Source organism: Mustela lutreola, chromosome 7 (genome assembly GCF_030435805.1).
Source record: "Mustela lutreola isolate mMusLut2 chromosome 7, mMusLut2.pri, whole genome shotgun sequence".
Classification (NCBI taxonomy): domain Eukaryota; kingdom Metazoa; phylum Chordata; class Mammalia; order Carnivora; family Mustelidae; genus Mustela; species Mustela lutreola.
Window position 1 is genome coordinate 89,016,821 of NC_081296.1, and position 15,155 is coordinate 89,031,975.

At 39.5% G+C, this 15,155-nt stretch overlaps 1 protein-coding gene across 5 annotated transcripts in view; it reads left to right on the forward strand.

Annotated features, from left to right (window-relative positions):
- AKAP6 (A-kinase anchoring protein 6) overlaps positions 1–14,626 on the forward strand; it is a 464,720-nt gene extending 450,094 nt beyond the window's left edge. For 4 of the 5 annotated variants that reach the window (XM_059181873.1, XM_059181872.1, XM_059181876.1 and 1 more), the window contains 2 exons: positions 1,547–4,962; positions 9,983–14,626. In XM_059181873.1, coding sequence (XP_059037856.1) covers positions 1,547–4,921 — 3,375 coding nt within the window. In that variant the 3' untranslated portion in view covers positions 4,922–4,962; positions 9,983–14,626. Of the gene's footprint in view, positions 1–1,546; positions 4,963–6,467; positions 7,384–9,982 lie in introns of those variants that run through there. The other variant, XM_059181875.1, reaches the window with a different exon arrangement.
- Positions 14,627–15,155: the final 529 nt, after the last annotated feature.

Consider the following 15,155-nt stretch of genomic DNA (forward strand, 5'->3'; position numbering starts at 1 on the left):
ATATGCTGACCTATTATACTATGTGGCATCTCTCTCTACCTACCAGGTCATGAATCCCTTATGGTTTTTAGGGCAAATTGAAAGCAATAATAAGGAGGGAAGGTAGGCAGAGAGAACCCTTTATGAATTGACTCAAGGCCACTCTCGAGCAATGCTGCATGGACTAAGAGTTAGAGCTACCTAATTTTGACTGCCTCCTCGGTTTTTCACAAGCATTAGCTCAGTAGTATTCAGAATTATCTCAAAAGATCGATAATGCCAGCCCCCTTCACAAGTGATACGAAGAGATCAGCACTCGGAAAGGTTAAGCAACTTGCCCTAAGCTGGTAGGTGGCAAGGTCAGCATTTCAACTACTTGGCACTGTTCTAGAGCCATGCTTATCTGTTTGACTACCCTGCATAAACAGAAGCTGAGCTACAGAATTCTGAGTTTCTGTATAGGTGAGCCTATCAGGGCCTGCATACCTGTATCACCTCTCTTGGTTCTGGCATAAATCTGGACAGCTGGGCCGCAAGTGAGGATAGTGAGGGAATCTGGACAGAGTCCAGGAGCCCATTCACCCACGATGTCCCAGACTAATCTGTCAGGCTCTACCTAAACCAAGTTAAAGCCAGAACATCCAAAGAAAGATCAAGGATCCCAACTGTGCTGGCAGAATGAAATGTAAGAGAATCTGGGCTGAGTCAAACTTGAGAGTCAGGAAGTCTTCAGATAGTTGTTATTCTAGGTCTGGAGGGGAGGGTTCCTGCTTATAATAAACAGGGGCAGGACTGACAATAGTGAGGCAAGTTCATAAGCTCGAAGTAGAATTTCTGTCATAGGAAGAGACTGGGGAATGGAGAGAGAGAGAGAGACTAAGAGAACCAGGGCTCAAGAATCAGGGTCCAATAGCATGTAGGTGAGAAAATCAGTCAAGTGTTGTCTATCTTGGATCTATTTGAGAACAGGGCCAATTTCTGAAAGTGAATGCAGAAGAAAAGATGGACAAACAAGGGTCTCTGGCCATGAATGGCTCTACAGGTGGTTACAAGCCTATTTTATTTCCCCATGGCAAAAGCTGCTTCCAGTGGAAAGCCCAAGCATATAGAAGAGGGGGTCTGCCACCTGTGGCTGTAAATGGTATTCCACTGTGGACTGCTAGACTAAGAGTATCAGAGCGAATGTGCCTTCAAGATGTCACAGGCTGTACTCTTTCTACCTTCATTTACCTCACAGTTTTATCTTCACCCAATCCCAGGTTAAAAATGTAAAAGAATCGAAAGGAAATGGTTTATTCCAAAAATTACAACTTGACTCTAATAATCTTACATTTTAATCTATGTTATTGCCTTCAGTGACAAATTACTATTGATAGAAAAACCCATTTCAATAATTTTGGATGTTATTCCAGAGGAGAATAGAGCTGATAATTATGCTGTCTTTCAAATCCATGCTTGGGCAAATTTCTTTCCTAACTCTTCCAAGAGATTTTGAATGGATAAAATGTTCATGCTTGTGTTCCCTAATGCTGCTGCTGCTTCTTCTTTTTCTCTTCTTCCTACACAGGAGACTTTGAATGTGATTGATCCTGGCTTGATGGATCTAAATGGGATGAGTGAGGATGCCCTGGAATGGGATGAAACTGACATAAGCAACAAGTTAATTAGTTTGAATGAAGACTCAAGTGATCTTGATCAGGAACCCCAACCTGTCATGCCTTCCTTAAAGCTTGAAGAGATAGGTAGTGAGGACCCTGGTTATGAAGAAGAGGCAGGTGACCATGGGGGATCTCAGTATGCCTCGAGTATCACTGCCCCCTCCAGTCCACACATTTACCAAGTGTACAGCCTCCACAATGTGGAACTCTATGAGGACAGCCACATGTCATTTCTGAAAAACAATCCGAAGTTCACCAGTGTGACACAGCCTAGTGTTTTAACAAAGAGTCTCAGTAAAGACTCTTCATTTTCATCCACCAAATCTTTGCCAGACCTTGTCGGAGGTTCCAATTTGGTGAAGCCCTGCCCATGCCATGGAGGTGACATGAGCCAGAATTCAGGCAGTGAGAGTGGAATCGTGAGTGAAGGGGACACTGAAACCACCACCAACTCAGAAATGTGCTTGCTCAATGTGGTGGATGGGTCCCCAAGTAACCCTGAAACTGAACATCTGGACCCACAAATGGGAGATGCAGTTAATGTGTTAAAGCAGAAATTCAAAGATGAGGAGGAACACATTAAGCTTCCAAACAGCTCTCAGTCATCCATTTCACCAGTGAGTTGTGTAAATGGAAAAGTTGGAGATTTAAACAGTGTTACCAAATATACCCCTGATTGTTTGGGAGAAGAATTACAAGGAAAACATGATGTGTTTACATTTTATGATTACTCGTACCTCCAAGGCTCAAAACTCAAATTACCAATGATAATGAAACAGTCACAAAGTGAAAAAGCACATGTGGAGGATCCCCTGCTTCATGGTTTTTATTTTGATAAAAAGTCCTGCAAATCTAAACATCAGGCTACAGAGTTACAGCCAGATGCACCTCCCCATGAAAGGCTTTTGGCAAGTGCATCCCATGAAATGGATCGAAATTCATATAAAAGTGGTAATGGAGAGAAGACATTCACTGGCATGCAGAATGGCAGACAGCTCTCCCTGTTATCCCACAGCTCATCTATTGAGTCCCTTTCTCCAGGGGGTGATTTATTTGGGTTGGGCATCCTTAAAAATGGCAGTGACAGCCTCCAGCGAAGCACCTCTTTAGAAAGTTGGTTGACATCCTATAAAAGCAATGAGGATCTTTTTAGCTGTCACAGCTCTGGGGACATAAGCGTGAGCAGTGGCTCAGTTGGTGAACTGAGTAAAAGGACTTTAGATCTCCTGAATCGTTTGGAGAATATCCAGAGCCCTTCAGAGCAAAAGATAAAACGGAGTGTCTCTGATATGACTCTCCAAAGCAGTTCCCAAAAGATGTCCTTTAGTGGCCAGCTGTCATTGGACATAGCATCTTCTATCAACGAAGACTCGCCAGCATCTCTTACAGAACTAAGTAGCAGCGATGAGCTCTCTCTTTGCTCAGAGGATATTGTATTACACAAGAACAAGATTCCAGAATCAAATGCATCATTCAGGAAGCGCCTGACTCGGTCGGTGGCTGATGAAAGCGACGTCAATGTCAGCATGATTGTTAATGTCTCTTGTACCTCTGCTTGCACTGATGATGAAGATGACAGTGACCTCCTTTCTAGCTCTACCCTCACCTTGACAGAAGAAGAGCTATGCATCAAAGATGAGGATGATGACTCCAGTATTGCAACAGATGATGAAATTTATGAAGAATGCAACTTAATGTCAGGATTGGACTATATAAAGAATGAACTGCAGACTTGGATCAGACCAAAGCTCTCCTTGACAAAAGATAAGAGAAGGTGTAATCTCAGTGATGAAATAAAGGGCAGTAAGGATGTCAGTAGTAGTGAGATGACCAATCCTTCTGATACCCTGAACATCGAGGCTCTACTTAACAGCTCCATCAAACGTCTCTCCGAAAGTAACGGAAACGGCAAGAATTTATCCCATGCCCATGAGTTAGGGACAAAGGGTGAAAATAAGAAAAATATTTTCAAAGTCAATAAAGACCCATATGTGGCTGACATGGAAAATGGCAATATTGAAAGCACGCCAGAAGGGCAGAAAGATGAACAGAATGGGATCTCGAAGGAATCGGAAAGTCTTGGTACAACTGGGAAGAAGAATTCAGACAGTGAGCATTGTAAGTGTAAAGTATTTATGGATAGCTCAGATGATGCAAATATTTCTGGAAATGAATTTGTTCCCCAGACTGTTAGACACCGTCCAAAGAAATGTCAAAACCGCCACCATTTTGAAAATCCATCAACTGCTTCTACTCCCACTGAGAAGTCTTGCCCAGAGCTGCCTTCAGAAGCTAGAGTTACCAGTAGGCAGGATTCTGATGTACTGAAATCTTCATCTAATGATGCACCAAGCGTGGCTGGAAAATCTGCTCGTTGCTGCCGAGCACTTGAACAAAATGAAACAGAGGAGAACGTTTCTGTCAGTGACAACATTTCCTGTTGTGACTGCGAGCCAGATGTTTCCCATCAAAAAGATGCTGAGGATTGTTCCGTACACGACTTTGTTAAGGAAATCATCGACATGGCTTCAACGGCCCTAAAAAGTAAATCTCAACCTGAAAATGAGGCAGCTGCTCCTACCTCGTTAACTCAGATCAAGGAGAAGGTGTTGGAACATTCTCACCGGCCCATCCAGCTGAGAAAAGGGGACTTTTATTCCTACTTATCTCTCTCCTCTCATGACAGTGATTGTGGGGAGGTCACCAGTTACGTGGAAGAGAAGAGTAACACTCCAGTGCCACTGGACATGACCGACTCTGGCTTAGAGGACAAGGAGGAACCTGAATGCTTCTTTGAGGCCTGTGTTGATGATGACCTGGATGGAGATGAGCCCTGCCTCCCCGGCCCTCCTCCAGACGAACCTGCTATTTCTGGTGAGGCTTCTGTGCCCCAACAAACAGCAGCTGGCTCCCCTGAGTTTAGCGATACATCTCTCTTGGCTGAGGAGGCAGACATGGTGGTTCTTTCAAGTCCTCCCCATCAGGAAGTATCTGATGTCAGAAAGGAAGCGGATGGTTTACCCCAAGCTACAATCTGTGGGGAAAGCTCAGAGCTAACTACTTCAAGGCTAGGCAGTGAAAAGGAAAGTTTAGAAAACACAGGTGAATCAGGAATGCCGGAAGAGCATAATGCTGCTTCAGCCAAATCCGGAGTTCCAGAACTCTCCTCAAAGGCAAAGCAGCCAAAAGACAAGGCTGCCTTGCATCCCAACTCCAAAACTTTAACCTGTGAAGAAAACCTTCTAAATCTTCATGAAGAACAACATAAAAATATGCATAGGTAGAATGTAACCCTCTCCACGCATGAAAATCATCTCATTGAAAGGTATGTATGATCCTCGCATTTTAATATATATTATTAATATATTTTAACATATATTTAATATATATCTATATATACTTCAACTATGAGTTTGAGTCAACAATGCCATGATAGGAGAGAATACTAGTCAGAATGACTGGTCATTGCAGACATTTATCAGAATAACACATTTGCGGGGAAGAAACATTCCCAACAATGCAAGTAACTGCGAGGCAAAAGGGAAAGAGACGGTCACAAGCGACATTTTTAGTGACATTATTTTTATTACATAATCCTGACAAGAAGAATGTTATATTTGAGGAAGTAGCCAGATAATTTAGGACCTCACATCCTGCCCCTGAGGGAGGAAAAAAGGTTCTCCCAATTGCAGTTATACCCTCTGATCAAAATGCATGCCCAGTGACAATGCCCCCCGCTTCAGTTTCCTGCACACAGAGCAGCCCACTCCCTCGGGTGCCTGGAAATGAACAATGATTAGGTTAAAGCCTGCATCTCCTGATCTGGGCCTCCCTTTTATGCTTCTGTCTAATGCAACTATCATCACATTTGCTTCCCCAGTGGAAGGCTGTGCTGTCACAGCTCCTAATCACGGCCAAGGCCAAGGACTCAAACAGGAGGGGAAAGTTGATGTTAGGGAAGAGGCTCCTATTTATCCACACACAGACCGAGAACAGGCCTAGAAAGCAAATGCAGAGCGAATACATGACAGGTTAATGGCGTTTCGATAAAAACAGAATTTTTTGAATTTTGCCTGAAGGTGACAGGCTGATTTCCATCAAAATTTTTAAGAAAGTCATTCCACTCTTCATATTTAATAAGACAGCTATTGATTGATAATTCTGAGATGATGGTATAGCTCAAAAAGTGACACAAAAATTCAGTTATTTTCCATTTCTGAGCCCCAGTGATGAATACACTTTCTCAGTCAAGTCTAAAGAAGAAAATTTGAGCTTTTGAATGTGAGAGTTGTATTTCACCAAAGTGTGAGGTGCTGAATGCCATCTCCACCCCCCACTCCAGAAGCTTAATGCTGTAACCTAAACTCGTGCTATAGGAAATGAATTACAGAAGCAATCTACCCTAATTTGTTAACTTATTCAAATAACAGTTATTATACTTAACTATGCTAAAGATTATCTTTTTTGTGGCAGATTGTTTATTTTTTGATGAGCCTAATTACTGATTTTCTAAAAGTAATTTACATTTATTACAAATACATCTTTTAAAATGTGACAGATAAATGTTGTTCCCATAATGTATTATGAAAAAAGTTACTATTTAAAAACACATTATTTAATTTGAAAGATGAATGGCAAACATCATTATTTTTTTTCCTGCAACACCTGTGCCCTAAGCTCATTAAAATGTGTGATTCTGTGTAGAGCTGCTAGAAATGGGGAGGGGGGAATATATACCATATATATACCCTAAAAATAAACTCGGTATGCAAAATTGAAGAAAGACATCCTACCTACTAATATAGCTCAACTAATTTTTCTGTGTTTCAGACTCAATTTACAATTGGCCAGAAGTGAGGACAAAAGTAGGAGAGAGAGACATGTATTTTCTGTGAAACATGTCCACCCCATAATCACATTCTACATCAGTATGCAGTAAAGCTGACCATTAAGGGAGAGTCACTGCAATTCTAAAAGATGCTTCTAAACAAGTTCTATTAGTACCAATTGTTACCGCTGGCTCGGCCGAGCCCTGCAGAAGGGCTGGTGGAGCCCGGCTGATTTTTGTTTTCTGCAAGGGGATAGAGGCTTGAAAGCAACATCCCTCAGAGCAAGATGTTGTGTGACTGGGACCCTCGAAGTCACCGGTCGTGTGGAGACCCAGAGTTTCAGCAGCACTGGCCTTGGAGAAGCCCCTGGATCGCAGCCTCCCTTTTAGATACTTTGGGAGTTTTCAGTCTATGACGTAGCTAGAGAGTGGAAATGGGAATAATAAGCAGCTCCATCTTTGGACTTGGGCAAGTGAACATGCTGTGCTGTTGGGTGGGCACAGCTCTCACATTTCACAGGCACGACAATGCAACGCTATCAGCTGGCCTACCTGCCAGTCAGCGATATTTTGTGGAGCCCCCGAGATGTGGTTCCTGGCTCTGTCTCAGACAATGGGAGACGCAGCCAGATTTTCCTTCTGCAGAACTCACATGGCCCCAAGTGACTTGTGATCAGCCAGGTGCCATTTCCATAGTCATATCCACTGGTCCTATTCAGTTTTTTTCCGTATCACACACCCCAAATATCTGGATGCTTACATTATTCCCCCGTCATTAGCACTAGGTACCTGGGCATAGATATTTACATTTTTTAAAAATACTACTAACCAGGATGAGTTATTTAATCGCAAAAGGCTGACATGCCTTTGGTGTTAAATATCAGGAATCCTTAATAAAGTTATTTGGTAGGTATGAGACTTGGTGTCTATAAGAGCTTAACTCTTGTCATTGTTCTTCCTACAAGATTCAAAGGAGGGGAAAAAAAAAAGCTCTACTTTTTAAAGCGATTTCAAAACCATCAGTTGGAGTGCTCTATCAGGTTAATAAAATATACCACATTCAATTTGCTGGGCTTTTTTTTTTTTCCCCCCAGAAATAAGTTCTCAGATGATGAAGTTATGTCATCTGGAAAGAGCTACAACTTAGAACAGCAGCTACAGTCTACATCTGTACCAAGAATTTTTTTCAAAAAGGTTTTGAGGTTATTCATTTACTGTTCTAATTAAAAACTCACTGACACTATTGAAATTTTAAACATGGTTTCACACAGGATGCATCTACACTGATTTCTAGGCACACTGCTGTGCTTTTCACTATTTTCATTTCTGTGCCATGTTTCTACCAAAATAGAGAGGTCAGTTACAGCAAATCACATCAAAGAAAAGGTAACTGGATAGATCCAGAAATTTCTGCCTCTTTTGGAGGAAGCACATAATGTATGTCTGGAGTGCCTCCTAGGACCTGCCTAAGAGATGTACTTTGCACTAATCTTTTTGCTGTATTCTGACAGTTATTTCTTCATAATCCTCATCATAAGCCTCTGATCTTTGGTGAATGATTTAACCGTAAACTTCAGGCTGGATAAATCCTGTGGTATAAAAATTTCACTCATCACATTTAGCCAGTGTGTACTTTTTTTTTTTTCCTTTTTGATTTACTCTGGTTTTCAGTTTTGTTTTGCTGTGTATGGGGTGTGTGTGTGTGTGTGTGTGTTGGAGGAGCTATATTTAGGATGCATGAATTTCCTTCAGAACTTTTTACTCCATTGCTTTTCCTGTCTTATTGGACTGCAGATGTGACTGTGGGTAGCTCATCGATTTTAGATTTTCAGCAATTACTTGTATTTATGAATGCTTCAGTATACACATACCCAGTAAAATTGTTCCTACTCGGTCTTTACAAACTGAGAAAACATTAAGAGCAAACATTTCTCATATATACGGTGTAAATTCTTATTCCGTTAGTTGGATTGACACTAAGTGTTTAATATGATCCAAAGCTGGCCCAGCAGGCTTAAGAAACTATTCTTGGTGATAGTATATTAATTTTTTGCTAAACGATGCAAGTGGATCCTTACCAAATTTACCTTTAAAATCATTTTAATAAGTCAAGATTCTGGTAGATGTGAAATGCTTTTTAATTATTGAGCACTCTGAATAACTAGCTGCCATGCTAAATAACATGTCATCACCCATCACACACGCACAAACAAACACACACACATGCACACGCACTCGCACACTCCCCCCCCCCAGATCTATGCTTCAGTCTGTTTTGCTGGCCCCTTTCGGCCCCTTTCCAAGTGGGCCAAGTTGAAAGACCTGATTAGCCAGAGAGAATTTAAATATTGGCATTTAGTAAGACCAGCTTTGCCTCACCTCAGGATTCCTCACTCGGTATCTATATTTCAAGTGAGTCCTGGCCTCAGCATTTGAACAATGTACCATGGACTTTCTTTTACTGCGGTATTGGACTGTACCAAACTTTGGCCCATCTGCTCCTGTCTATCTCTCCCTGTTCTTGAGAACCTGTCTTCTCTCCCCAGCTTCCCGAGACTTCAGCCAAACCACATTTGCTGAAGTGTTTCTGGCTCATAAACAGGTTACATGATTATAGAGAAGGAGAAAGATGGAGAAGGAGAATATTTAGGTCTAGAAAGACAATAAAGCAACCTGACATTGGACACCAGAACTCAGTTTAAACCCAGACAAGCAAACCCTGCTTTATTTGACAGCTGGTCAAAGGACCTCAAATAATTGCATCCTCTACTTCCTATCCCTGGAATTTAGCTGTTCCTCACATCCAACTTGCTGCTTTCAGCCTCCTAGAAGTAGGCAGAACTGACTGAGTTTAGAACGAATTTGTATCTGAGCCATCAAGATGTCCAGAAATAATAGTGTCTTTTTTACTTTCACAGAGTGTCTGTACCTTAAATGAAATGCATTCATATTCGAGCTAGAAACCCAGGTTAGATCCTTTTACCAGTAAGGGGCTGAAACATTTGGGGTTGTGACAAAGTTGTGAATATTTCACCACCATATAATGGTAGAATTGTTCAGTTCTACTGTCACACATACAGTCCCTAAGGAAAAGGTTCAACCACCTGAGGGTCCGAGTTCCCAGGCTGTGAATCACTGTGGATACTTGGCTGTGTCACTTGGAACCAGCGGCCTCACATTTTCATAGTGATTTGAATCTATCTTGAGTGTTCAAAACTCAGTCCACAAGCAAAAGAGTAGATGATATCCAGAGAAAAGGTCAAACTTGAGGATTTTTCTGGTTTTCTTTAAAACCATGTCTTTCAAAAAAAATCAATGCATTTTTCAATTGATTCTAAAACATTTTTGTCAATAATGTGAACCGCTGGGCTATTAAAATCACTTCGTTTTGTGTATCCTTTTGTTTCAGAACATTAGCGGGTAGTTCCAAAATGGCAGTCTTCCTCAGAGGACTCGGTTTTGCCAATGAAACAGTCCTTTCTGATACCTTTTCTTATCACTTTTTTGTTTCTTGTAGATAAGCCTGACTCAGGGGTGGCCTCCCACCCCGGGCTAGTCTGCGGTTTCATCACATCACTGCCATTTGTCACATTGACCTCTCCCAAGACGAATCTTCCCTCCGAATGCGATTTGTCCACATGAGCCTTGTGATCTGGACTGTGCACTGGTTTTCTTTAGGTGATTGTCTTTGAAGTTTGGCGAAGCTGCTTGTTTTCCCATGGACTCCTGTCCCAAGCTACCTCTGCCGGCCCTGCCTCTCCAGCGAGACTCTTCCGTTTGCCTCCTCCCTCCCCATCTACTCTTTAAAAAAGTTCTGCAGTCCACCAAATCGATGGTCCATTAAATTCACCTGTCTGGAATGACACCCCCAGCCCTGCCCGTACTTGACCAATTTCATGTTTGAGTCTGGATTTTTTTCTTTTATGGTATGATGCCTATGTTTACCGAAAGAGGTTTACCTAAAAGGCCAACATTTGATTTGATTGCAGCATACAGAAGAAATACTGGTCCTTCTTTCAAGATTAAGCAACTTTTAAAAGCGCTATTTTATTTATTTTATTTTAAAGATTATTATCTATGCAGCACTTCAAGAAACAACTATATGGTGTTGTATATTATAAACTGGTGACATTCTACTATTAAATTATGTACAACATTTTCATTTTTTATGCTGCTTGAGGTGGTAATGAGAAAAAAGTTTTTTAAAAAAGTGTGCCTTGCTGTATTTCTTATACCATTTATTAAAAAGCTGCTTTCACGGTAAAATTATGTTGGTTTGAAAGGAGGAAATAGCAAGGTTAAGATGTGTGAATAATTTCTGTATATATGTATAACCAAGTACAAACATTGATGTATAATGACAGTATAAAATGCTTTCATGTTTATGATGTCTAGTGATGTGGAAAATATAAGCCTTAAACCATTAGATTGCATGGTAATTAAAATTGGCATAATAAACATAGTTTATTGGGGGAAAAGGAAAACCAGTGATCTCTTCTACCTGTGTTCTTTACCAAATTATTACATCTGATTCTGGAAAAACTACAACACATAGTAGCTTCCAAAATACCCATATTGCATAAGAGACTTAAAATTACTTAAACTACACCTGAAGCGTTCACAATTTTCAAAATCTTCCTGATCACTATAAAGATATTAGAACACAAATGATTAAATGCCAGTTCCCCTAAACCAGTAAGAACCTATCCTAAATTTTTTATCTCTACTTATCATTAAGGATTTGATATTGGATTTCAGGCTACCTAGTCAGTCTCATATTTATTTTATGTAATTCTTTTGAATGTGTTTGTTAGAAAGATGGTCTAGAAAATATGACTATTTTGACTTAGACTATAGATTTAAGGTGTATTTATTTTGTGTTAAAAGAAATGAGCTGAGAAATATTCCATCTGGTCTTTATTGCTCTTCTTAAATGCAGTTTTTAATTTATATCCTAACACCTACTAAAGTGCCTGATACACAGTAGGTAGCCAATAAAAATTTACTGAAGTTAAGTATTGAATTAGACAGTATGGGTGACATGCACCTTTTCATTTTGAGACACCTGCACTAAAATATAAATTACTAGGAAAATAGGTAATGCAATCGTTTATTCAACTGATAGCTAATTAACATCTTTTATCTGCAAGGACTATTCTAGAGTGGGAGATGCATAGATCAGCAAAGGCCCTGCCCTCAGGAGGCTTACCTACAGCCCAGATGCAGGGAATACACAAATGAGAAGCAGTAATTGTTCTGCAGGCAAGGATGAGAGCAGAGTGGTAAATGAGGCACAGAGACGGAAGTAGCGAGTAGCAAAGAGGGATGAGCTGAAGAGAAGGGCTAGAAGGGACCAGAAAGTTAGACAACAGAAAATGAGTGAAGTTTTATTGCAGGGTTAGTGGGCAAAAGGTAAACTGGGAGACTGAATGAGGAGTCTTTTAAAAAGTTAAGTTGGAGATTTTGTATGTAATACAGTAGGTAGTAAGGAAAGTCTTTCTTTTGCACTTGATTGTATTTATCATTAGAACATGAGTACAACACCAAGAACATTAAAAAAAAAAAACTAGTCTACAATTTTACCATTTTAGAAACTATTGTTATGTCTCTTCTAATCTTTTTCCATACATATTTCTAAATTGATTAATCATTCTAGGCTTCTGAACAGGTAGTAATAGTTCAAAAGAAGTTCTAGGCAGACATCTAGTAGTGGTGGGCAAGTCGGTTACAGGTGGAAGAGATTAGAGATAAATGGCTCATTAGGAGGCAGCTGTAGAAAATTAGCTACGCTTGAAATAACAGGACATAGGGATAGTGGCCCAAGATGGAGAGTCTGTGAAACACTTCAAAGCATTTGGGATCTCTGTTAAGGTACGGTATTTTTTACATATTGAGATGACCTAAATTTTCCTTGGGTAATGCCAAGGTCTACATCAACTGGAACAAGCTGACCATGATGTCCCATTTACCTGGTATACGCTCACAGAAGTCCTTGCGGTGTTACAAATATTTGCTTATTAATTACCTTCTTAGTATTAACACTGAATTTGTAAAATGACTTCTATCGAACAGTACTTTTTCTGGTTGGAAGGGATGGGAGAGCTTCAGTCTCTTGCTGTGTGTGGGCACTACCTCCCCAGCCATCCTTGAAAATGGTCACACCAGCTCTGCCTACACCTTCCACTGAGTGATTCATTATTTGTTAAGGCAAGCTGGTTGGGTGTGTATCTTTGTTAGAAGGTTTTTTCTTCGGTAGCTAAAATCTACACAGTGCTGCCTTCCCTCTGCCTTTAATTTTGCTCCCAGTTCTGGTTCTGTCCTGATGAGCTGCTCAGACTATTTCTGCCCCTTCTTTCTCATGGCATCCTTGAAGATGACTGAGGCCAGTTACTCGTCTTCTCCCAGCCGTTGTGATTTCTATTCCTTATTCCCTCAACTGCCCTTCACTCATCATGATTTTCAGATCCATTTCAACCTGAGTGAATGTTAGCAGACAGACTCCTTGAAATTGAGGAACTCTCTTTATCATCATACATGTAGAAAATATCTGAACATTTAAGTGGTTTTCTCTAAAAATATATTCAAGATATATGTTTATTCTAGTATTGTAAATTTAAATAAATAAATAAATAATCAATCCCTCATCTCCTTTAGTGGCCCAGTCTAGTGCCGGAGTCATCTTGAATCTTTTCCTTACATCAAATCCAAACTTAACCCATTTCCATATAAGGTAGGGTCCTCCCCTCCATTTATTTATTCATTTATTCGGTCATTCAGCAAACATTCATTGAGTGGCTACTTGTGAGGCATTGTGTTTGGCCTTAGAGATACAAAGGCAACTAGAACGCCCTCTGCCTACAAAGGGTTTACAGTTTTTCTTGTGAAAGTGCCTTTCATGTCCTTGAATAGAATGATCTCAACAAATTAAGTGATGACCCATTTATTTTGTTTTCTATCTAGTTTCTCTACATTTTCAAAAACCTAATAAGCAGAAATAGTATGCAGAGCTATCTGGATTTGACTACTAGAGTTGAAATGTTTGAATCTGAAAATTTTAATTACAGAAAAAAGATTTCAGATTTCTGGTCACTGAATAAATGCATCTTATACGACAGCAGAACAATCTAAATCCAGGGTTTTTGAGAATCTGAATTTGGTGATTTTGTTATGTTTCTTTCATCCAGCTTAGGTTTTACCCATGCTAAAATTCCTAGGAACAATTTAGATGCAACTATCAAAACACACTGAAATAATCCTGCTATTTGTTATGAGTCAAATTATTTTAATCTCCAAATGAGTTTAGTATTATTTTAGAATTTTGATAAATACCTGGTTTTTCAAGCATTGTATAATTCTTATACTTCAAATTTTTTAACTTGAACCAACTAAATTTACAATAGTCTTTTTTTCTATACATTTTTTCAGTTTTTATTTTGAGTAATTTCAGACCTATAAAAGCTGAATGAATAGTGCAATATTTGCCTACTCATCACTCAGATGTGTTTATTGTTAATATTTTACTCCATTAGTTTCATCTCTCTCTCTTTCTACACACACACACACATAAATATACTACTGTGCTGAACCATTTGAAATTAAATTTCAAATCCTAACACTTCATCTAAATGCTTAATTAATCCCTCCAAACAAAAATCCTGCATTGCGTTTAGTTTTCATGTCTTTTTTATTTGGAACAGTTTCCCTATGCTCTTAGTCTTTCTTTCCTTGATCCTTCATAACTGACATTTCTGAAAAGTCTAGGCCAGTTTTACAAAATGACCCACAATCTGGATGTGTCCAGTTGTTTATTTTTTCATTATTCAACTCAGGGTAAACATTTTTGTCAAGTATAGGGCATAAGTAATGTTGTGTTCAATAGCTACTCTTTAATGAAGAAGGAATGAGTCCCTGACATTCTTGATGTGTTTTGAAATTCACAAGCTACTCTCAACAGTTCATGCTTTAGTAGTTGAAGGCAGGGGTCAACAAACTACAGTTTGGGCTAAATCTGTCACACTGTCTTTTATTGTTTGGCCTATGAGCTAAGAATGGTTTTTGCATTTTTAAATGGTTGGAAAAAAAAGAAGAGTATTTCATGACATGTAAAAATTATTTGAAATTCAAATTTTGGTGTCCATGAATAAAGTTTTATTGGAACATAGCCACACACATTTGTTTACATATTGTCTATGGCTGCGTTTGCACTGTAACTGCAGAGTTAAGTACTTGAGGCAGAGACCATGTAGCATACAAAGCCTAAAATATTTACAAAAACATTTTTGCTCCATTACAGAAAAAGTTTTCCCATTTCTGGTCTACAGTGTTCTAAATTCTGACACCATTTTCTTAAAGGTAGATGGAGTCCCATTTGCAAAATCAATGTAACGTATTAGCACCCACCATCATTATTTTTTGCTTTCTAGACTTTGTTGAGTTCTCGGTTTAGTTTCATATTACCTTTAGTAAAATAAAGTATGCCTTGTTTCATATACTTAAAGATTGTTCCACATCCACAGTTGGTTTAAGGACTTAAGTTTAGTTCACTTATTAACAGCCTGCCTTTGATTGATTTAGAGGGTTAGTCAATTACAGACTAAGTCATTAGTTCAATCAGAACCATCAGGAATATTGACATAACCTAAACTCACTTCAATTCACTGATAAACTGGAATCTTTTCTCTAAATGTTTT